The following is a 25,068-nucleotide window of genomic DNA, read 5'->3' on the forward strand; positions in this document are numbered from 1 at the left end:
ATCGAGAAAGTTTTCGCCATCTTCGATCATCATAAATCACCTTACAAAGGCGAACTTTTTTGAAAATACTATCCAAACTAACATCTATTAAGTATTTAGAACTATGGCCTCCAGTAGTTACTTTATTCTCAATAGAATCATTAAAACCATCTGGTAATCTCTTTTATAATTAAATAGCAAAAGTTATGAGTTCTGTTTTCTATATATTTGAAGACAATACATTTGCAACTAGCCTTTAATTCATATCTTTAAGTGGCAACATCAAAGAGACAACGAGACAATCGTCCAAACAGGAATTAACAATGGTATATTTGATGCAGAGTAGAGGGCCGCGTATAGTTCCTTGTGGAACACCAACATCAATATTATTCAAATTTGTATGCCAGTGAAAAGAGCTGCAGTCACTGAGATCGAATATGCCTTACCGAGCACCCATATGCTCAAATAATTAACAAATGTGTAGACAAAATCACCGCGTACCATCGCAAGCGGCGGAATCGCCTTATTGAAACCGATTATGCATAAACATTTCGCGATTTTATAATCGTATTACCCGTGTATAGGTTCGTACGTACGGGTCGATGTTACATGGGTAGTTGTCCAATTAAACAGCAAGCGACTCGGCGGGGTACTATGATTTATTCCCACTCGACAGAGATAAATGTAAAGGTATTTGTTACGAGCAGAGAAAGAGAAGTTGAGGACGACCGCGTGAGCTTGAGCATCGGCTTCAGCTTCAAGTGTTGAGAGTCGTTTTACTTATTCATGCGTACGCCAGTATTTTGTAACGTTGTCTTGTGTGTAAGGAATATGGGTTCGCTTATTGAAATTCCAGACCGAGTAGGCACTTGCCAGCAACAAACAAGGCGCCCAATGTCGCCAAAACTACCCATAATTTACCTAATGACACGGCAAGTTTTACTTCATCATCATAAGGTCGTCAGTCCTAAGACTGGTTGCACAAAAAAAAACTTTTGGTTGTTTCATTACCACCAGCCAGTAATGCTAGTGTGCGGGCAGTCCCTCCGGACTATGCCGCAAGGTAGGGCGGAAGGCCCTCTTCATTCTGCTTTCAGGAATCGTGGGAATGGGTGGGTGGTGGTTCGGGTGAGAAAGATGAGACGGACGAAATGAAGACAGAAGAGAGTGAAAGATTATCTGTGGAATATTACTGCCTCAGCATTTGCCTAGGTGATCCAAGGAAACCACAGAAAAGCTTGGACAAAGGCAGACGGACCCGGAATCGAACCGGCGTCCTCCCGAGTGCTAAGCAATGGTCAAGACCTCTAGGCCATGCCGCTCGGTCTGGTTGGACATGCATCTCCACCCTTTCCTATCCTGCGCTAATCTTCGCATTTCCCTACAACTAGAACATCCCAAATCCTCATCTACAATATTTGCAAACAGTAATCTAATCAAGATCTACCTCTATCCCTCCTAACTTCCGTTTCTACCTCTAATATGTCTCTGACTAGACCTTCATACCTGAGAAGGTGCCTTATCAACCTATCTTGCCTATTTCTTATTGACTTTCATAGAGTCCTCTGTTCTCCTATTCTTTCTAATACCTCTTCATTTCTAACCTTAACTATCCATGGTATCCTCATCACTGTCCATGTTTCGCACCAGTACAGCGCCTTGCTCTAAACACTCCTTTAACAATCTTCTTCGAATTTCTAAAGAAGCATAGAAGTGACTTCTTCTTATGGAAGGCACCTCGACCATGCGCTATCCTCTGCTTTATATCCCTACTACTCCTTCCGTCCTGACTTATCTGGCTTCCTAGATACCTAAAATCAGCCACTTCTTCTAATTTTTCGTCTCCTAACTTTATATTCGCTCTTTCCCTACTTTTTCTTCCCTTGCGTACCAGTATTTTTGTTTTAAATTTATTTATTTTCATACAATACTGTTTTGTCAATACCGCTCCTTTCAAGATGCTGCTTTATCATCTGCAAATATAAGCATACTAATCTTTTGTCCCTGTATATCTATCCCTACAGTTGTACTGTCTTTAATGATGTTGATCGCGTCTTCGATGTATATATATATATATATAAAGTAGCGGTGACAGTGTGTATCCTTGTCTGACTCCCTTCCCAATATTTACTTTTCTACGTTGCTCCCCCAGCTCTATAACTGCCTGTTGCTCTTTATACAAACTAAGTATCACTCTTCTATCTGTGTAACTCATCCCTACATTTTTAAGTATATTTAACATCTTGTCCCATTTAACATTATCAAAAGCTTTTTCTAAATCTGCAAATCCTATGTACGCGCTCTTTTCTTTTCTATCGTTTTTTCTATTGTTACCCGTAAAGCTAGAATGACCTCCCGCGTTCCTCTATTTCTTCTAAACCCAAATTGATCTTCCCCTAATATTTCTTCCGCCCTTTTTAAGAATTTATTAAATATCTGTACCAATCGTACTTAGTATGACCGTGTCTAGAAGAAACGATAAATATTTTCTCTTGTTATCTATTATGTTATTATTTAATTGAAAAGTTTATTTTTCATGTTGGTCATTCGTTTATTATCTATTATTTAGAACGTGGACGAGGCAGTTATTAATTATTGAAATTAGTAATCTTTGAAAGCGATTCATTAGGTATTCACATGGGCAGGGGGTCCTGCCATAGAACACCTCCCATGGCTCTGTCTTTTAAATTCTATATTTATCATTTAATACTTGATGCCCCATATATTTCGTTTGTCATCTCATCCTTCTTGTCTCTAACTAATGACTTTTATCAATTATCAAAATTAATCAGCAAACCGTTTTCGAGTTGGATTGTCTTCATACTGGATACGTATTTACTACTTTAGTGTCTTTTGGTGGATAATTTATATGAGTACCAAGAAAACACTAATAATAACGGATAACAGTTTATAACAATAACAACGAAAACACAAATAACAAAAAGCACAAGGAGTGAAACAAACAAACGAGAACAAGGTAACAGAAAGAACAAGATAATACGACAATAACAATAACAATAACAAAGACAACAAAAATGAAAACAATGTAGCAAATAGCAATAGAATAAAAGCACTTACGAAAGGTGGTAGTAGCGGTAGACGAGAGACTGTCTTGAGATAAGAAATTTTAGAGTATTTATAGGATAGGGTTGTTAGTAATTTTGATAGAATGTTCTAGAAGGAAAAGTAGTGAGAGAGAGGGTGAAGACACTAGTTTCTAGGAATACACAGAATTAGATAGTACAGAATTCAAGAGAAAGCAATTAAGGGTAAAACCAGATATTAGTATGGGAGTGCATGCAGGTATGGTTGAAGTTGGATTTCCAGGTAAAAGTGATTGAAAGAACAATAGAGTTTAGATTGAAAGGAAATATTACTTGAAATGAAATATTAATTGAAATGAAATAAAATTAGAAAAAATATTTACACACAGAAAAAACAATAAGAGTTATTTCGCCACACTACTACTATACTACCACACTCTATTTTTCTCTTTCATCACATATAAGTAGGTACACAATAAACCCAGAGTAATAACAGGGTCCCAAATATTTCATTTTCTTCAGCAGTATGGATTTTTTAAAATATTTCTCACTAGTCGTGGTTCAAACTCAAGACCACCCGATTAGAAATTGTGATCATGGACCTGATAGGGACAACCTTTATCTTACTAAAGTCCTAACAATGTCTGCGTTATGTAAATATGATTAGGACTTTTCAGAAAATATTACAAACGGCACAGTGAACGCCATCTGTAGCATTCAAAAATACTTAATCCTAAAATGTAGCATCGTGCTACAGATGGCGTTCACTGTGCCGTTTGTAGTATTTTCTGAAACGCACTGTTAAGACAGCAGGCAAAAGTTGGTCTGTGTTCTGTCGGAGCTGCCTGCGACGCGCTGATGAGATCCAAAAAGATCGAAATCGCGATCCGCGTCTGGCAGTTTCGACAGAATACAGACCACTTCGAATTATTTTATTATGATTAGGACTGTCACGTTTTTCTGTATGAAAGACCTTTCAAAAATGATTACCTTTTAGATTCTAGCAATTATTGTTTACACTTGCCTCAATTCTTATAAGTCTAACAAGTATTTCATCATCCATTTATTAGAGCGGAAGCAATAAATATTCCATTTGATGAGTAATAATTACAATACGAATTTTCACGTTAACAAAGCGCTGTTTGTGTTTGGGAAGCCTTTGTGGGAACGGGACAAGACAGATCAAAGCCGCTGCCCTTGTTCACAGTCTACAAATGATTGTTGTCACACAAAGGGCCGAAACGGTAAGTGATATAAGAGAAGGCAGTTTCGGCAACCAATTGACTGCTTTCTCTGGATGGCATTCAAACTATTTCATGATCTTGGCAACACACAACAACAACACTTGGCGGCATTGGACTATTTCACTTTGAAGACTTACCGCCACTTGTTCCGCTGTGCCCCCCCCCCCATCTTTGTTACATATAATCATATATAAAGTACTTTACCTTAACGATATTTTGTCCATCAAAAGAGTAAAGGGAAAATGTAAAAAAGGAATAAATCGATATAGTTTAAATATTAGTTGTGGCAAAACGGCCAAATAAATGTCAATATTCTAGCTACCCTTTCCATTCTTCCTTTCAAGTTTAATATCATGACAAGAAAAAAACTTGGCAGTACATATTAATATGATTATTTTGAAATATAACTAATCCATCATGTTATAATACAGCAACGAATTTCATATATGTATTTATAAATGGTCTAAATCTACTTTAATCTAATATTGAAAGCGGACCATACAATTTAGAGTGACTAGTCAACAATTTAACTGCAGTTAATTGATAACCCAATAGTATAATAATAATTTTAGCCCCCCTTATTGGATAATAGGTGAACGAAGAAATGGCAAGATAAGTGAAGACGGTAAGCTGTCTCACCACTGCACCTTCCTGATCTTCAATTCGACTCTCGACCCTTGACTCTCTTTGATTATTAATTCCGCTATTTAAAAGATTGCTAATTGGCCTACTAACTCAATAGATAAGTAGGTATTAACTTGCAGTTCAAATAAATAATTTAGATGTACGAACTTTGTACCAGTGTCTTACGTAAACATGAATTTATGTATACTATCCAACTATGTTTGAAGTGAATTTGTAGATTTGCAAAAGTACCTGTGTTTTGGTAATGGTTCGGTGTGAGTTGTTCGCAAGGTCTTGTGTCCAAACGAGAACACCACCGCGTAACCTATAAACGGGGCAAAATGCCTATAAATCTCCGGATCACAGAGGGTGGCCTTGGCAAAGCAGCGCCGCCAAAGGTGCCGTAGTCGACGTTCTACAATGGGCCTCATTGTGCGGGGCTCAGGCCTAGGGGGTCCACAAAGGGGCCGACCTGTTTCGTAGTGTGAAACCACACCGTTAATATATATGATGTTGTGCTCTTTGACGGCGGCTTCTCTTCGAAAAAGGTGTCCGCTATTATATGGTTGTATAACACGTCCTCATATGGACGATTCTGTCGCAATTCAATCGTGGCTCCTTCTTCCGGATTAGTCATCTCATACATATGCATCTATACGTTATAGTAATGTATCACCTCTTATATGTATATGCGTTTGTGTGAATAAAATGTAGGAGCCAACCTGTAAAATTAGGCAACTAAGAAAATGCCGACTAAACGTTCAAATATCTCATTTGACACCATTTAGCTGTAGGTTTTGAGGTTTAATTTCTTTGATTAGCAGACCATATTTAATTTTTGCTGGAAGGGAGTTGTTCATGTAAGTTTAGTGTCTTTTGATGGGTATTACTTAAATACCAAAAAAACACTAATAATAACAGATAACAGTTTATAACAATAACAACGAAACACAAGTAACAAAAGGCACAAAGAGTGAAACAAACAAACGAGAACAAGGTAACAGAACAGTAACCATAACAAAGATAACAACAATACAACAGAGTAGATAAAGGCACTTACGAATGGTGGTGATAGCGGTAGACGAGAGACTGTGTTGAGATAAGAAATTTTCGAGTATTTATAGGATAGGGTGGTTAGTAATTTTGATAGAATGTTCTAGAAGGAAAAGTAGTGAGAGAGAGGGTGAAGACACTAGTTTCTAGGAATACACAGAATTAGATAGTACAGAATTCAAGAGAAAGCAATTAAGGGTAAAACCAGATATTAGTATGGGAGTGCATGCAGGTATGGTTGAAGTTGGATTTCCAGGTAAAAGTGATTGAAAGAACAATAGAGTTTAGACTGAAAGGAAATATTACTTGAAATGAAATATTAATTGAAATGAAATAAAATTAGAAAAAATATTTACACACAGAAAAAACAAAAAGAGTTATTTCGCCACATAAGGATTCCATGGGGGAATGCACTTTAAAGACGTTTTTATATGTTACTTAACGTATCTTCTTTGATGCGCCTCTCTATTACAAGCTATTTTTTAAATATTAGATTTTCTTACGTTAATGACTGAAAGGGGTTAATGGTCTTTCGAAGACAACACCTTTATATGAAAAAATAACCCTTATGTAGTATATAAACGACCCCTAAGTTATTTTCTTTGTTTCTTAGCTGAATATGCTCAATCTACCAAATATCTGACAATCTCAGACAAACCTGAACTTATTTGACTGACAGATTTTGAAGGAAAATTAACAGCGAAAAAAAAAAAAGACGAAATTGCAAACAAGGAATGAGTCGATATTATTAAAAATAAAAACAACAGAAAATTGGTTTCAAAATTAATGGCGCAAGAAAGCAAGGAAGCTACTAAAAGGAATTTTAATAAAAATAAGGAATCTGAAGTGTCTGGGCGCCTTAAGAATGAAATAAAAAAACTAAACGTTTCTCTCTATTACTTTTTTAAGGGCAATTAAAAATAACCGCCTTTTGACCTTTAAATAGACATTTGCAATTTTCTCCACAATTACCCTGCCCTTAATTGAGAAAAGTGATCATTTTTTTAAATGTTTTCTGTTCTCATTATACTCTATCTATGTTTCATAACCGGTCGGTCACCTTGTGGGTAGGTATTACCAAAGATCAGGAGCTCCCATGGGTGTCCTTTAAATACTATTAATAAACTTACAAGATACCTGAGAAACAACCCCGAAACACGTGAGATAAATCAATGTGAAACCGGCAAAGTGGTTGTTGATGATAGTCAACGGTTCGGCAGCCAAAACCAGGGTGGCCCTGTCTCGTACCTCTATGCATGTATTCGTAAGTGATAGTGGCAGTTACAAGGTGCCGCCGAGTGTGTTAATGTCGTCACCGGGTCTACCACAGTGTCTAGCTGGTTGAGAGGCGTTCCCTCGGTCACTCTTCCTCCATACTTCCTTCGACGATCATCAACATCATCATCATTATTATTATTATTGCTATTAATAAAAGGGACCTCCGGAAAAATGCGAAGAATGTAGCCCTCATAAATTATTCGGTCCTTTATTAACTCACTCCAATAGCACACATTCCCCGCTCTCTCTGTCTTTCGCGCGCTGCGAGACCATCAATTAGGATTGGTCTGACAAAAATGGAGACATTAAATTGCGGTATTTGGTAAATTATTAACTTTAAACTGTTAATAAAAGTGCCCCGCGAGAGGCTTCGTTATCGCCTCTGCCATTGATTTAGTGCGATTTATTGTTGCTTAATCTTAACACACAGCGAAGCATCGCCATAGGAACCTGATGAATTGCTACATCGGTAATGAGAGGTCGATCGTCTTAAATACTGCATTTGTTTGTGAGAAACACCCTTACGAAAAAGATTAATCCAATTAAAGAACATTTAAAGCGTTTCTTTTGATCTTACGATATCATTATGTGAAAAACTTATTGCTTTTTAAATACTGGATTATCGCACGTCTTCCAATCAGTGTTTGACGATTTCAAACTTTTATAGCAACATATGGGTTACGTACATTCAAACTGAATTCAATTTTGGCGTCAACACTTTGCCCTACCCACTGACATGCATTAGATTATGCTTCCCCAAAAAATCAATCTGGTTTAAAAGCAGGTACACTTCATCTAACAATGATCAAATTCCCAAAGCTTTATGGCAAGATACAACTTTAATGTCTTTTGATGGGTATTATTTGAATATCAAAAAAAACACTAATAACAACAGATAACAGTTTATAACAATAACAACGAAAACACAAGTAACAAAAAGGCACAAAGAGTGAAACAAACAAACGAGAACAAGGTAACAGAACAGTAACAATAACAAAGATAACAACAGAAAATAAAGACAATGTAGAGAATAATAATAGAATGATAGAAGCACTTACGAATGGTGGTAGCGGTAGGCAAGAGACTATCTTGAGATATTAAAAAAAAAAACTTTTGGGTGTTTCATTCCCACCAGCCAGTAATGCTGGTGGGCGGGCAGTCCCTCCGGACTATGCCGGAAGGTAGGGCGGAAGGCCCTCTTCAGCCTGCTTTCAGGAATCGTGGGAATGGGTGGGTGGTGGTTCGGGTGAGTAAGATGAGACGGACGAAATGAAGACAGAAGAGAGTGAAAGATTATATGTGGAATATTACTGCCTCAGCATTTGCCTAAGTGATCCAAGGAAACCACAGAAAAACTTGGACCAAGGCAGACGACGGACCCGGAATCGAACCGGCGTCCTCCCGAATGCTAAGCAATGGTCTAGACCTCTAGGCCATGCCGCTCGGTTCTTGAGATATGAAATTTGGGAGTATTTATAGGATAGGGTTGTTAGTAGATTTGATAGAATGTTCTAGAAGGAAAAGTAGTGAGAGAGAGGGTGAAGACACTAGTTTCTAGGAATACACAGAATTAGATAGTACAGAATTCAAGAGAAAGCAATTAAGGGTAAAACCAGATATTAGTATAGGAGTGCATGCAGGTATGGTTGAAGTTGGATTTCCAGGTAAAAGTGATTGAAAGAACAATAGAGTTTAGATTGAAAGGAAATATTACTTGAAATGAAATATTACTTGAAATGAAATGAAATAAAATTAGAAAAAATATTTACAGATAGAAAAAACCAAAAAGAGTTATTTCGCCACACAACAAATAGTTTTCATCCATATACCTAAACTAGATACTAGACGATTCCTCCATAGTTTTTATGTATTGCTAACTGCTCCTTCCTCAATATTGATTCATTGATTGAAAATACGACCGAACGAAGTAAAATGTGGCAACGATAGGAAACATTTGTGGTTATAAGTAGTCGTAGGAACGAAATCAATAATAATGACCCAAGTCATAAAGCATTTCGCCTTATTGGTTCTGGAAAGGAAGGTCTGCAGGTGCCATTCAGATCACTAAATATAACCCGGGGCCACGAACCGATAATGTAAAATTCTTAAATGGTCGGCTTCTTTGTGCCACCCGATCCGCACATCGATTTCCACATGAAGCGAGACGGATGGGCGCCAAATTTCCATTTGAAAGGAGACAGAAACACACTAAGTCGCGCGGAAATCACCAACGATTCGAAGAAGGTGTAAGAATGACGTACAGCCACGGAGGTTTCAGGAAAAGAAACGGAAAATAAACTGTGAAGTATAATATAAGAATTACAGTGTGTTCGACAAAGAGAGGGAGATACATTGGTGTGGTTGCGGTTGTAAAACGTGAACTGGACCAAGACGTTGCAAACGGAAAGAAAGAGAAGAAGAGAGAAAACGATGGCACACGTGTTTCGTTCCACACTGTCTCATTAACATACTAAGACTTGGCTTTCTGCTTTTTGTGAACCGACCGACTGACTCGTTTTTCTCCAGTGATTCAAACGCGTATGCATCGGGTGGCAGATATTTCAACTTTTACCTATAGAAAACGTTATAAGCCAATGACAACGTATTAGGGTAGCAAATCCGAAAGATTTGGCCTTAAATCTTTCTCCTGATGTACAAAAAATCTAAAGTGGTCAACTTCTATCGATGGCCAAATTTCAATTGATCCTGTAATTTCGAATCTTCTCCATATCAACTTTCGTGGTTGAAGTTTCGCTCAAATCAAACAGGTTTTCAGGATTTGTCACGTTAACAGTACACCCTCTGGGTTATTTTGTATTTTTGTTTTTTTCTTGTAGTGGGATCTCAGATTAGAATAGTAATTCTGACATAATGAAGTCGCAAACCACGTCGAAAATGATATCTCTGGGCTAATTTTTCCATAATCTATCTCAACCATTGAATCTTTAATCGTATATTGCATTTAATCTTTAGAATTTCTAAAGATTACGTGCTAAGGATTCCCACATCCTTCCTTATTTATATGAATTATAAAAAATAACCTAATGAACGCGTAGATGTAAGAAATAAATTCTTTTAGAAGTAGAACATTTTCATAACTGATTACGGTTTAACACCAGCGGATCTAAATGTGTTACAAAGTCTTTGCAAATGAAGGATCCGAGATGGAGAATAATTGTTTCCAAGATGACGCGGAAGGGTAGACTCTGCTTTGTATGCGGAAAGGCAAAGTGAACTGAGTGAGGACAATCAAATTACATAAATCTACGTCCCAGAAACAGATCCACTTTGAATCCTTCTTCATACTCCATTCGGATGACGTATATAAAGCTTAGAATTTAAAATACTTTCAACTCAAAAGTTGCTTCTAAAATTATGAGTCGTCATCTGAATCCATGAGTACTTTCTATGCTGAAATGTTTGAGGAAAGCCAGGCAGAAATTAAAGAATTACAGGATACTCTTCCATCCGTATAATACAAAAATGAATGGAGTTAAGTCAAAACTTTAAGCTATAAACGTACATGTTCAATTTACTAGCTTCTGAAGTCAATTCAATTCAGGTTTCCGTGCATAAGGCAAGCGCCAGCATGACCCAGTTTAAGGGATGATGTTTATGAAAGAAGTTTAAAAAATAATACATGGAAAGGGACGGGCTCGAGTAGCATGTAGGTGTAATAATTAATTAATAATTTTGCCGTCTACTTGACAACTTTTAATTAAATGCAAAGCGATCGCCACAAAGGAAAAATTCCATTGCATTTCCCGATTACCGATATTGATCAAATCGGTACAAGTTTGCCAGGTGTTTTTTTTTTACAATTACTGCTAATGGATTCGAAGATTTCAGTGAAGAGATAAATCTCTCTTTAATCACCTGCTTCTCTCAGCTTAATGTTTTCTGTTTTTTTTTTTATATAGATTAAGTAAATTGAGCTCAAAACAGGAGCTATTAGAAAGCAATATTGACAGCAGTTTCATCTTCGAATTTATTTCAAAACTTTGGGTAATTCATCATTCTGGCACAGGCTGATTTGAACAGATACCATTCAGTTTTTATTTTTAGATTAATTAGGTATACTTAAAATATCTTCGCAAAGTTGCCGAGAACGTTGCGTTACTTTAACTAATACCTATTGATACCATTTTACTTAGATTAATTAGTTTCCAAATCGTGTAAATTAGGACGTTTGCGTTACGTTACAGCCATCGATGCAGAATCCTAACCTAGCTTTCACAAACAATCGATTGACAGCTGTCAATTGCAAACGCAGTAATGTATTACCAACTTAATAATAAAAATTACATTTAAGGGTTAGGATTGTTGAAATAAATTAGGTTGGTCACAACAACTATTGATATGGCGTACCTTATAACTGTTATCTATTTTAGAGAAGCATCAAACTGCATATACCTACCACAGATTTTATTTTTTTTAACGTGTCAGTTTCAATATGATTCAAAATTTTTTAACTGTGAGCCATGGTCGTCACTATTGTACGAAGAAGTCACTGATACAAAGGTGGTTGGATTTAATTTTTTTTTTTGTTACTTTTATCCACCGAGAGAGCGGTAATAGAATAAGTCAGTTTTTAAAAGTCTCTGTCTGTCGGACAAGTGTGACATAATCGCATGCGAGAAGATTAACAGGGGATTTGCCCAAAATTCTTTTGATGAGTTTAATGGCGCGTCACGTATAGCATAGCGTTCAAAGGGCACCGACTCCGATCGGAGGAGGCTTTGGACAGATGTGATTGATATCACGGAATTTCGGTCAGTCGACATACAATCACGAAAATATTTACAGATATGTATTCCAAATGGTATACAATTAATTATTTGTGTATATACCGAATTAAAATTCAATATTCATAGTACCATAGTCTCCAAAACATTCAATTTACTATAGCAGCATTATCCACAAATTTCGTACGAAGCAATTGTTCATGTATTACCAATTCTACAATCTGGAACGTATATTATATGACATACAAACTTAGTTCATCCTATCTTCAGTAGTTGTGAAGCTCATAATAGATAGACTGCTTCTAATTGGGGATGTAGGTAATTGTAATTAGTTCTCATTTCTCTAATATTAACTAAACAAACAGTTGACACCAGTGGTCTCCAAAATATGCTCACATATCACTCGCAAATAATGGTCTAAATTCAGAAGACTTAATGTTGTCTATCATAAAGAGACTTACCACCAAGGATGCCATCTATGGTGTAGTCCTTTTTTCCTTCTGGATCGTCTTTCCGACTACCACCTCTCAATAGTCGACTTATCGATGAAACACTTGGGGGATCACCGACTCCCTCCTGTAAAAGCAAAAAGAAAAAGTGTTTTCATTCTGGGATTACCAAAACTGTTGTTATTGTGGTTCAGTTTTTCAGAACGGGACCACATTATCCTTACAAAGTGTTTGGAAAGTATCGTATGTTAGCCTAACAACTACAGTTTACCCCTTTTTGCGAACAGAGGGCATTTTTTCATAATAAAAACTGTAGCATGTCTCCAGTGCCAAAAATGTTATTAAGAAGAACCTATACCCATTGGTGTCCCAAAGATCGATGAGTCAATCAGATAAGTTTTAAAGTGCTACAGCTTCTTCAGATGGAAGAAATTATTGTGAAAAATAATAAAAGGTCACAGTTTTAGTGTTATTTATATTTATAAAAAGGATTATCCATTTGGTCATTCATACCATCATGTATAATATTGATTTTTCTGTATTTATTTAAAAAGATACGTTGGGATATTATTAACAATAAATTCTGAACCTACATTTAGTGTGTTCCAAATTTTAAAATTGTTTATTGAATTGTCAATTCCTATCGTCTAAAAGCTTTTATTCAAAATCGCATGCCGACATGATCCGCTTGGATGGAAATAGTAAAGTCAATTCACGATTGCGTGGGACGATAAATACATAATCCTGTGTATACCTAGTAAATACATCCCCTACACGCGTGTACCATAACATACGTGTATGTATGTGAGAAATTGACAGAGGGTGTATATTGAATGAAGCGGGGATTTGATAGAAAAACGATAATCCTGCACACCGGCGGCCTGCGGCACAGATTTCAATTATCCATTCGAATTCGATTGAAATTTATATGATGCAATAGACGTGATTGCGTTTTCGGGAAACAGAAAATGCTTTTTTGAGATTTACCTAATTTTTGACGATACGTTTCCTCATAACGCGTTGGCATCTTTTTATAATTGAAACCACAAAATGTAATCAGAAAGGTCATAACTATGGGACCCTTTTTCTGCACTTCCAACATGTTATAAAAGGGGCAGTGATTAAAGGGACTTTCACAATTGTAGTAAGTTCAATGTACAGTATCCCTGACAATTGTGTCCCTACTGCAACTCCTACCCTATAATATTTGGATAGATATTATCATTTCGCCTTGGCCTGAATTTAACGAAACTGAGAGAATTATAACAAATTTTGAGATAAGTGCGGGGAATCACCTTCTTATTGTACAGATAATGTGCCAAAATGAATACAGTAAAAGTTCCTTATTCACAGTTTCCTTATTCGAAAAGGATTCGGTGTCATTTATTAAAGAGATTGACCGTAATGGACCGCTCGTGCCCAGCGTGATTTTTTCCAAAAACATGAGTTTCTATTCTAAACATTGTGATTTAACGCTGCGAGATAAATATCTAATTTTTTGTATGGTAACAGACAAAGGTTCACACTAACTCGGTACGTTTTTGGTTTTCAATAATATGGTCATTAAAAGCTTTTACAAGTGTTTAAAGTTGATGCTTCTTGTAGGACACGTATTTTCAATAGAAATTAAAAAAATGCCCTTCGACAAGCTTTAGAACAAAGCTTTACCCATCTTACTACAAAATTTCAAACTTCAATAGAAGTTTATGAATGCACGTGTGCAATTGAATCAATTAGAACATGTTTATTATTCCACTTGGAATTGGCTAAAAATTTTGATTCAGTTGAAGCAATTGAGTGTATTTTAAGCAAATGGTTCTAATTAAAACTATCATAATTCTTATTTAAAAAAAGACTAAGCTTTTAATGGTGACCGTAATGTTATTGGGTTTACGACCAAAAATATAAGAACAGTCGTCGCTTATGGGCCGTATAACATTCTCAAAAATACCATTAATACTTTAGAAACATAATAATGCCGAATAAAATTTTAACAGCTTCCGTTTCATTCTTTTCGGACATGCTCAAAGTACAAATGGACGTTCTAAAAATAGTGCGTGTAGCGGTCACGGTTCGATCCGTGCTTTACGAACATCATTATTTACGGAATAAGCTCCTTCACGTTCTGGACTTTATTAAAACAACATTATGCGAATTAGTTATTTCCAATACATAATTAACACGTGCCAAAGTGTGCAAACGTCACAGTCAGGTAGTATTTTTAGACGAAACACACGGAATCAGTCCTCAAACGCATGCTGTAAAGTGTAAAGGTATGCCATGTCCGGCTCGATGGACCATCGCTGATACGAAATCTAATCGTACCTTGGTGGTGCTACCACAACAAGCGCGAGCTGCGAGAGATACAAGATCGACAGCGCGCTAATGTTTTCTCGTTCTTGATGCGGCGCATTTCAAAGAGACCGCGTGCCACAGGACACACGAGGTAATAACAACGGCGGTAACGCGGTGGTGCGCTGACACGGCGAGCGTGCCGCCAAACCGTACCGCCCTCAAATTACCGGCTGGACATCTGTCGATAGCATCGACTGTGCGCTACGACAATGGCAACGACGGCCGCTCGCCTAATGTGCCCTCACGGCTCAAATGAGCCTTACGTGGTGGCGTAGGTAGATTGAAGTGTACGCCCTCCTTTCTTCGACTCAGTTTTTTTTTACCGAAGGCCGACGCGCGGGATATGCACGTGTACTAGAGCAAAATGCAAATTGCCTGATGCCTATGGATCGAAGGAACATTCAGACACACCACTACAACGATTGAATAACGTCTATACCGATAGAACATGCCTTCACGTAAAACTTTATTATTGTTGTCACTGACTACGTAAGAGTACGACATACTTCGCCGTTGACCACGATCTCTTGCAGGACCTTTTTCTATAAACAGCGTACTTCCTTTATCTGGAACTTTTATTCTAAGACTTTCTCCTCCAGACCTTTGGATTTGACCGTGGTCATTAAGAGATGCTAATGATAATAGTGTGCTATATAAGATTTCTGAACAGATGTTGAATTTCTCTGATTAATAATATCGCGGTTAAACCCAAAATCCTGGAGTAGAAGCTGGAACACTATCAGCTGTAAATGCTTATAGTTTCTTGTACAAATAATAACCACAAAATTTGGAATTCGTTTAGATACAAAGGTGTAAAGATAGAGATAGTATGTAGAATTCAATGGGCTTGAGTGGTAAACAATAAATCTTTTTAATAAATTATCATCATATCTTATAGCTCTCGTTGATAATGATATTGAAACATATCTTGCAACCATCCAGAGATATTGCTCTAAACATTGGTCAGCTGCTTTTGAGTTACATTGCATCAAAATCAATCACTTGCTTTTGATTTATATTAGGTACATCAAAATCAATCAGTTGGTTTCGAGTTATATTGCATCAAAATCAAAATCAATCGGTTGCTTTTGAGTTATATTGCATCAAAATCAAAATCAATCAGTTGCTTTTGAGTTATATTGCATCAAAATCAAAATCAATCAGTTGCTTTTGAGTTTCTTTAAAAATGACTGACAGCACTTAATACGGTATATTGACAATTGTTTCAACGTAAAATGATATCCAACAATTATCAGAAAATCCCATTTAGTTTTGGATGATGCCTCACAATCAGAATAATTGCCAGTTACATTTGGAATGAGCTGAATTATCTCTTTTCACCATTCTGCTAAATAGGTAATTACCCATGATAATTGGATGGCAAATATTAAGTAAAAGTAGTTCAACAAAGAAACGAAGAAAGCGGATCACCTAATATACTTTTCGTAAGTATATAATTTTCAGTGTATGTGAGGGTAAATACCTTAATTAGTTTTTCTCGTATTTCCCAAGAGAATATACCGGGATTTTGTCGTTTCATTTGTTCAATGAGTGCCTCAACTTCTGGAGTAGCAACTCGAGGTTTGGAACCTCCAATCACTCCCGGTCTGATGCTTCCAGTTTCTTGATACCGGTTCAATATCTTCGAGACGCATCCATGCGACACCCTCAGCTGTCGCGATATCACACAAGGACGTACACCGGCTGCAGCCATTTCGACAATTTTCAAACGAATATGATTCGGTAACGGACGACCATTTATAAACACACCACCCAATTGATTTACACGACCTTGTCCTGAAACAATAGAAAAATAACGTAAAATGATTATCCTGAAAGACTCTTCCATTTGCGAGTAGTTTGGATTTAGTTAGATAAAGTGTTGCAAGACCATTTGAGCTTTCACAACCCATCGTCATCGACATCGTCATTGTCATAGTCTTAGTCAAACTCATAGTCATAATCAATGTAATAGTCGTGGTCATCGTCATGGTTATCGTCATAGTCATTTAGTCATCAGTAAAAACTTTTGGGTGTTTCATTCCCACCAGCCACTAATACTAGTGAGCGGGCAGTCCTTCTGGACTACACCGGAAGGTAGGGCAGAAGACCCTCTTCAGCCTCCTTTCAGGAATCGTGAGAACGGGTGGGTGGTGGTTCGGCTGAGAAAGAAGAGACGGACGAAATGAAGATAGAAGACATTGAAAGATTATCTGTGGAATATTACTACCCCAGCATTTACCTAAGTGATGCAAGGAAACCAAAGAAAAACTTGGACCAATGCAGATGGACCCGGAGCCGAACCGGCGTCCTCCCGATTGCTAAACAATGGTCTAAACCTGTAGACCATGCCGCTCGGTCAGTCCTCAGTCTTGAGACTGGTTGGACATGCACCTCCACTCTTTCCAATCGTGGGCTAATCTTATCATTTCCTTAAAACTAGAACATCCCACATCCTTAACTATTTCTGAACAGTAACCCAATCTAGATCTATTCGTTTGACTGTTTTTAACTTCTGTTTCTGTTTCTAATATGTCTCTAACTAGCCCTTCATGCCTAAGAAGGTGTCCTACCAACCTACCTCGCCTATTTCTTATTGACTTCCATACCCACTGTTCTCCCACTCTTTCGAATTCCTCCTAATTTCTGATCGTCTCTATCCTCAGTATACTAATCATTCGCTTGTTCATTTCGAAAGCTTATAACACTAATGAAAAGAAATCTCCTTTCAAGTTTTAAGTAACTCAGTCAATATAAACCATCACTAATAAATAAGTATTTCTCTTACTGTGCTTTCTACTTAAAATTTAAGAAAGCACATAGGCATACTTATAGAACGCTTTCAAAAGATTTTTACGAATGTGCCTTTTCGTTTTTAAATCAGTTCTTAAACGTTCATAAATAATTTAATACCTTTTTATATTGACTGTGTTTGGGGTAGATTTTTTCGAGCAGTTTAAAATGTGACCTCTAGCACGTGGATATTATGTATTCGGGAAACATTTTTATTAAAATCGCTTCAACTTTATAATCTCTCCTAATACATACTTCAGCACCTTTCTGAGACTTAAAGGGTCGATATTTTAAATACAATTTGCCTTGAATATAAAACGACCTCAGAATACAAGGATTTACATAATTCATCAGAAATAATAACTCTTTCGAGACGATACACAGTGATCTTGTAAAAAGTTGTTGTTTTTCCAGTAAGGTATTGCAGTTAGAAACATATTAGAAGCAAAGTTGGATAAAATATCTACTGTTACAGATGTTCTAATTTTAAGAAAATGCGTCTCGGCTTAGAAAAGCTAAAATGTAACGAAGCGCGTGATAGGCTAGGTAAAAGAACAGACGAAATATTAAAGGCGGTTAGAGAAACGAATGACGGGGACATAGAGACAGAATGGAACTGCATTAAAACGTGCCTAAAGTCAGCAGCTACAGATTTATTAGTATGCTTAGATTTGCAGATGATATAGCAGTATTAGCATCTAGCAAGGAGGACCTAGAGATAGCTTTAAATAACATGGAAGCGGTACTGACAGATCAATACTGTATGAAAATAAATAAAAGTAAAACTAAAATACTGGTATGCAAGGGTAGAAAAAGTAGGGAAAGAGCGAATATAAAGATAGGAGACGAAAAATTAGAAGAAGGTGCTGATTTTAGATACCTAGGAAGTCAGATAAGTCAGGATGGAAGGAGTAGTAGGGATATAAAGCAGATGATAGAGCAGGGTCGTGTCGCCTTTAACAAAAAGAAGTCACTTCTATGCTCGCGAACGGTAAATTTAGAAATTCGAAAAAGGTTGTTAAAGGTGTATGTTTGGAACACGGCGTTGTACGGGTGCGAAACATGGACAGTGGGCGCGGTGGAAACGAAAAGGTTAGAAGCGTTCGAAATGTGGTGTTATAGGCGGATGATGAGGATATCGTGGGTAGAAAAGGTAAGAAATGAAGAGGTATTAGAAAGAATAGGAGAACAGAGGACTCTATGGAAGTCAATAAAAAATAGACGAGATAGGTTGGTAGGACACCTTCTCAGGCATGAAGGTCTAGTCAGAGACATATTAGAGGCAGAAACAGGAGTTAGGATAGGTAGAGGTAGACCTAGATCAGATTAATGTTCGCAAATAGTTAAGGATGTGGGCTGTTCTAGTTTTAGGGAAATGCGAAGTTTAGCTCAGGATAGGAAAGAGTGGAGGTACGTGTCCAACCAGTCTTAGGATTGACGACCTTATGATGATGATGCGAAGATTAGCTCAGAATAGACAAGAGTAGAAGTGCGTGTCCAACCAGTTCTAGAATTGATAGTCCTATATATGTAACCATATATTCGACGCCTACGGCCTACAATAGTTAGTAACAACTGCAGTGGAATTTATTAAATGTGTCCCTGTAATAGTTTTTACAATAGGTATCCAAACGATCCTGCAATTTCGTGTACAAGCCATAAGACAAATTTTACAGCTTTACAGCTTCAGTGTGACGCCATTATCGGCAATTAACTATAATAAACTGTTTGTTTGGTATTTGTCCAACTTTATTACCACAACGTACACCACAAACCACTTGCTGCATGCTACCTACTACATCATACAATAAACATGCGTCGACTAATAAAAGAGGAGAGACAGTGTTGGCGGGTGGTAAAATTATATTTGTTGATATAATAAAACCTTCTAATGTTAAACACAACAATAACAAATTTACACAGAGCCGTTAGGCGCTATTTCGACAATTACATCAAACGGCGGCATCGTGCAATCAATAAGCGAGAAGCTCTTTCCTAAAATTGTTGTAAGATTTTATGAGCAATTGTATTGTTAAATTATTGAAAGATTTCGTTTTTGCGTTATTGGCGACATGGTCTGTGCCAACCATCACAAATTATTAGTGTTCCAAAAGTTACTAACAAATCACGTAGTTCTTTGGCATGTTCGAGACCTTGGTCAAAATCCAATATATAAGACTCAGCGTAGAAGGTTAAAACCAAGACCAGTATATTTTCAACAAAACTGCGACCAAGACCAAACACTAGCTAATGTCCCAATAATCCCAATAAGGAAATATCAAAGTCTCTGTGGTCTTAGTTTTGGTTTCATCATAACTGTAGTGAACAGGTTCAAATCTTCTCTCTAGTTATGCGAACATTTACACCATAAGTAGCTTGTCAGATGTAACTCACTCAAAAATACTTGCTTTCTCAAATTTTATCTCTATCTTGGCTCTACTACTTAAGGTTTTATTCAAATATTAGCTCAGGAGAGTATCAAAGTTATAATACCACTGCCTGGCTCTTGCTGATTCCTGTGAGTATCTGACATCTCAAAAGCTTGGCGATGTATTCAAGCATGATTTCGACCTTCCTGGTAGCAGCAAGTGTGTGTAAGATCAAAGAACATTAGGTTCCAAGTCACAAGTTTATCAAAACCACCAGATGAGGACTATAACTTTGAACCTACTGGTCTTCACACCAAACTAAACCGAAGTTGTTCAGCGTAAGCAAATGGATCAAAATCAAATACTTAAGGGTATGCTTGACACTATTAGAAATAGCATTGTAAGCAGTAAGACGATATACTTGCACACTAGGTCATCTGCGGTCGCCCTTGGAAGCAGCCACATGCTGAGGCACAGTATAGAGTATACTCATCCAGTCCATGCAGTGGCTATTGTAGCAGTTCGTTCTCGTCACTTAAATCTGGTGGAATCATTTATTTAACTTAAGCCCTTAAAGGTCCAGATTAATTGATTACACAAGTTCTGGTTATTGCTCAGGTCATTTCAAGAACTTGAAAACTTCGCAAATCTTATCATATTTAATCTTAACTATCAACTGTGATTTGAGCTTGCCGATTGATATTTGAGCAGTTTCTTTAATTCGGATATTGGATCCATGTGTAGTAACGACGATGTCTTTGTAATTCGCGTTGCCCACATCGTCTTCCAAGTCGAAATTTATAAAAGGGTTGAAGACCGTAGGGATCACATGTTCCTAGAAGTAACTTTCCGTGCGCTTACCTCTGGTTCCTTTTTTGTTTAGATTATTCTCGAGGAGGAAAAATCTTCAAAAGACCTCTGAAGGGAGGTAGAGTCGGATTTTACCGACTAAAACCCCTCCTCGAGCGGGGAGGTAAACCCTGAGGGTTTCTTACCTCGGGGAACAACTTAGTGATCGATATAAGCCACTCGTAGCCGCTTCCTGTGCTGTTCACGGGTGGCATAGTCTGCAAGAGGTCTTACGTAATATTAATCAACTTCGATTTTGTAGGTTTACCTATAGTGTGCTGATGGGAACTAGTAAACTCGAAATTGCTATTCATTAATGCCTAGTAGATTCAGTTTATCAAATAGGTAGTATTAGTAGATAGTAGTATCGTTGTAGGGTAAGAGATAAACTATATCTAAGTATGTTCTTTTTGGCATATGATGTAAGATGAGCCAATATGGGATGCTAAAGGTTCTTAAGTGCCTAATTTACAGTTTACAGTATCCATCTTGTAAAGGTAATAAATTTTTGATTTTGCCGTGTATCGAGGGTAACCCATGGCGATAAATTAAGAACGAGAACACAAAAATGATAAAACCGTATGTGGCCAGTTTACTAAATTACATAATTAATAACTCGTGACGCGGCGATCCATCAAGGAGTCGAAGCCTGAGGCGACCTTGGCAATCTTTCAAATTATGGTAGTTGGCATTCGTTATGGGCTTCCAAATTACTCGACCAACCCTTACAAATACGATTAAATTATCATTACCGCTCCTTTTGAACATATCTTCGGGTGTGCTTACTGTCAATGAAACGGAACGTATTTGCAATTTCCTCTTTTTACCATTCACAAATTCTCATCACAATTATACTTCACCGCAGCGTTCGGATCTTTTGGTCATCAATTTGAAGGATTTTATATTGACTCCCGGCGCTTTGCTAATAATACAAAGGGATACCATCTTCATGGTCTCTCCGTTTGTAGAACTGGAAGATATTTGTCAATCTTTTGTACGACCCCTTTAAAAATGACAAAGAAAATTGAAAACTTCTTACACGCGAAACTCAGATGTAAGTAGATTTTCAACTCCTGGATAAATTTACTGCACCGAAAGAAATATAAAATGCGGAGAGGAATTTTTTAATTAATCCTCTACTTAAAAGGACAATAAAATTCTAGAACAGTCGAACAATTATTATTAATTGAATTTGTGTACCTAGGCGTTCATTCCGATAATGCACAAGCATGCGATTAAATTTTCATTCATACTTTTATATATCGAAAATTGATTATGCACCTAATGCAAGAGTAGATGTACGTATGAATATTAAACAATTTAATTAATGACCTGAGTAGATCGTAGCAATTAATTTAAATAAATAGCAGCCGATTTATTACGTCTTATCCGGAGTATTAACTTTTGGAATCTGTGTCACACATTCCTTGACGTTTAACGGCTCAGCGCATGCACTCTGATAAGGCGTGAATGAAGTTAATTAAATTTTACTATCCACCCTCTATTGTAAAATGAAAATTGATTCTTACTCGTTCAGAACGTTCTCAACGTTACCTATCGGTCATAATTTGATATTTTAGAGTCCGATCCATACACAAAAGTACCAAAAACTGTTTTAGATGAACTAACTTGAAACGATGGAAAAGCGTAAGTAGATATCAAAGTACCTTGGTTCTTGCTTAGTCTAGAGATTCTTTTTCTGTTTGTTTTTGTAAAGTTTATCATACCTTGAAAAGGGTATCCCCCAAAAATGGGTCTTATGTCCATTTCTTGTGAATTGGCCACGTTCGAAAGCCTCTCAGCCACTGATCCGACGAACATAAATAGCGAACATTGCAATGTTTTCGTTTTGTGTTTGATTACAAAACGTTAAAGAAGTTTGTCATGATCGCGCCCAGCCAAAAAAGTTAAAATCTGGGTAAATTTTGCGTCGCGCGGCGATACGTCAACACAATCCTTTAGGTTGGTAACGTACACCATGACAACATCATGTTAACTGAATTATGGAGCATTACAATTGCAATAGTTCTAGAACAACACAAAAAAATGTATACATGTATGTATACATTTTACGAACGCTATAAACCGGGGGCCTTACTCCATTGGTCGTCAAGATTCATATTTATTCTATTGTATTAACGGAAGTAAGTTTTGATGGGACTTTTTAGCACCTGGCTACCTCACTTGGCTACCAGTCGAGTCGATATTTTCTTCTGTTTGGCAGCCACACTTCCTCGAGTACGACAAATAATGCATGTTACATGGGAGGGACTTTACACAATAAACATTAACGCGAGATGCCTAGTGGTATCGATGGGAGGTACCACCGGTACTGCCTTTCAGAAACCTAGAATTATCTCATCAACTCAGCCTTTACTAGGGGTTAGTGCATGATATCGATATTTGCTCAAGAGCTGGGCCTAAATCGATATTTTTCAATAATCAACATCCAAACTCAAAAAATCTTTTCGACACCAAAAGAAAAAACGGGTTCAAAAATTAATCATCATCACAAGGTCGTCAGTCCCAAGATCGATTGGACAAGCACCTCCATTCATTCCTAACCTGCACTAATCTTGAAATTTCCCTACAACTAGAACACTGTTGTTTTTTGCTTCCAGTATGTCTCTAACTAAGCCTTCTTGCCTGAGAAGGTGTCCACACATCTCGCCTATTTCCTATTGACTTCCTCAGATAATTTACAATATATCTGTTTCATGGTATAGTTTTGTACTTAACCCCGGTTTTTCAGGTCTAATTGTTCAGAAAGTCTTGAGTCAACTGAAGCAGTGAGAAGATGTTTTTGGTACATATCTACAGAAGTGACTTCTGTTCTAGAATTGAATATCATCTGATATTTTTAGATAATCAATGTCTAAATGTTACTGGACGACACTCCGGACTCAGCCTGCTGGAGATCGTTGAAAACCAGGTGAAGAAATGATTTAAAAACTGGTAGATGGTAAATTCACTTCGTGGTCAATTCTGTAGGTACTTAATCTGGGATAAGAGACTGACGCATTGTATGGTATAATTTTGATGCTGGGCCAATTGAAGATTAAACTCAATTTCTTAGTTTGATGCAGTAAATGCTTTGATAGTTGATGATCTTATTTGTCATAGAAGTGGATCTTGGTAGACATTTTTGGATGATCGATTAACAAAACTCAATCTTTTGGAAATCTTTGAAAATTAATTGAAGAAGTTGTTCAAAGATTCGCAACATAGGTAAATATAATGTGATTTACTAACTACAATCCTATACCTATTGAGGAAACTGGATTTCGTGATTCTAACCGCGTCTTATTAATGAAATTATTAAATCAACTTCCAAAACAAGCATTTTTTGCAGAACTGCATTGACAAGATTCAAAATTCAAAAGTAATAAGTATATTGATCAATACCCCACTAAAGAAAAGGCCTCAAACAACTTATTGCCAGAAATTCTTCGCTTCCGATCTTTTCTATCAATGATTAAGATTACTATTCTCATCTTACAGGCACAATCATGCATTTCCTCCTTTATTTAAAGCTGACTACATCACTTTTTCTTTGGGTCTTCATCCTCCACATCACTATTGCAAATTCGTTTCTTTACTTTTTTTGCTCTTTTTTCATATAAATACCTACTGTGGGCTCATAAAAATTAGTTTCTCTTTATCTTCTCAATAGGTTATAAAATGCGACCATAAAATTTCTTCAGCGTTTCATAATAATGCACGTGGTATCACATCTTAATTACGCCAAGACAAATAAAAGGAACGGAAAATTGCAACGGTTATTAAATTTTATTCTTAAATAAAAACAAAAAAGGAACCAATTGATAGGCGACAAGGGAAAGCATTGTCTTTGGTATCCTTTATCAGTTGACCGGCGCTGCTATATTAAAAACAGTGCACATTGTTTTCGTGTTAAGCGGGTGATAGGCGAGAGACGTGTTCTTATACGCGTGTATCTTTTACGGCACGGTAGGCCAAAGAAAAGGCGAACAATTTAGATGGAAAGGTAGCAAGCAGCGACAGCGTCAACTATGCCTACATATACGTATAATACTTACACAAAAACTGAACTGACGGTCAGACCGTTGCTAATCTAATATGGTTACTTTATGCTGCTTTTGTGTGTAAAATAAAACTTGAATCGACTCTTTGTAGACCACCTGGTAGAGCACTGCCAAGCGCTCCCTGATGCTCAGGCTCTTCATGAAAGAAATACCTAACAACACACAACACAGAAATCCTGGGAACATATCGCGAATCCGTAGACAAGCAAATAGCAATACTAT

At 37.0% G+C, this 25,068-nt stretch overlaps 1 protein-coding gene across 2 annotated transcripts in view; it reads right to left on the reverse strand.

Moving 5' to 3' along the window:
* Positions 1 to 22,752, reverse strand: part of LOC108736782 (protein gooseberry-neuro) — a 28,470-nt gene extending 5,718 nt beyond the window's left edge. Inside the window, exons 1-3 of one of the 2 annotated variants that reach the window (XM_018469358.1) lie at positions 22,510 to 22,752; positions 16,327 to 16,568; positions 12,429 to 12,543 (exon numbers count right to left, since the gene is read on the reverse strand). In XM_018469358.1, coding sequence (XP_018324860.1) covers positions 12,429 to 12,543; positions 16,327 to 16,568; positions 22,510 to 22,603 — 451 coding nt within the window. In that variant the 5' untranslated portion in view covers positions 22,604 to 22,752. Of the gene's footprint in view, positions 1 to 12,428; positions 12,544 to 16,254; positions 16,569 to 22,509 lie in introns of both variants that reach the window. The other variant, XM_018469347.1, reaches the window with a different exon arrangement.
* Between the last annotated feature and the right edge of the window lie 2,316 nt (positions 22,753 to 25,068).

Source organism: Agrilus planipennis, unplaced genomic scaffold (assembly GCF_000699045.2).
Source record: "Agrilus planipennis isolate EAB-ADULT unplaced genomic scaffold, Apla_2.0 scaffold5, whole genome shotgun sequence".
Lineage (NCBI taxonomy): Eukaryota > Metazoa > Arthropoda > Insecta > Coleoptera > Buprestidae > Agrilus > Agrilus planipennis.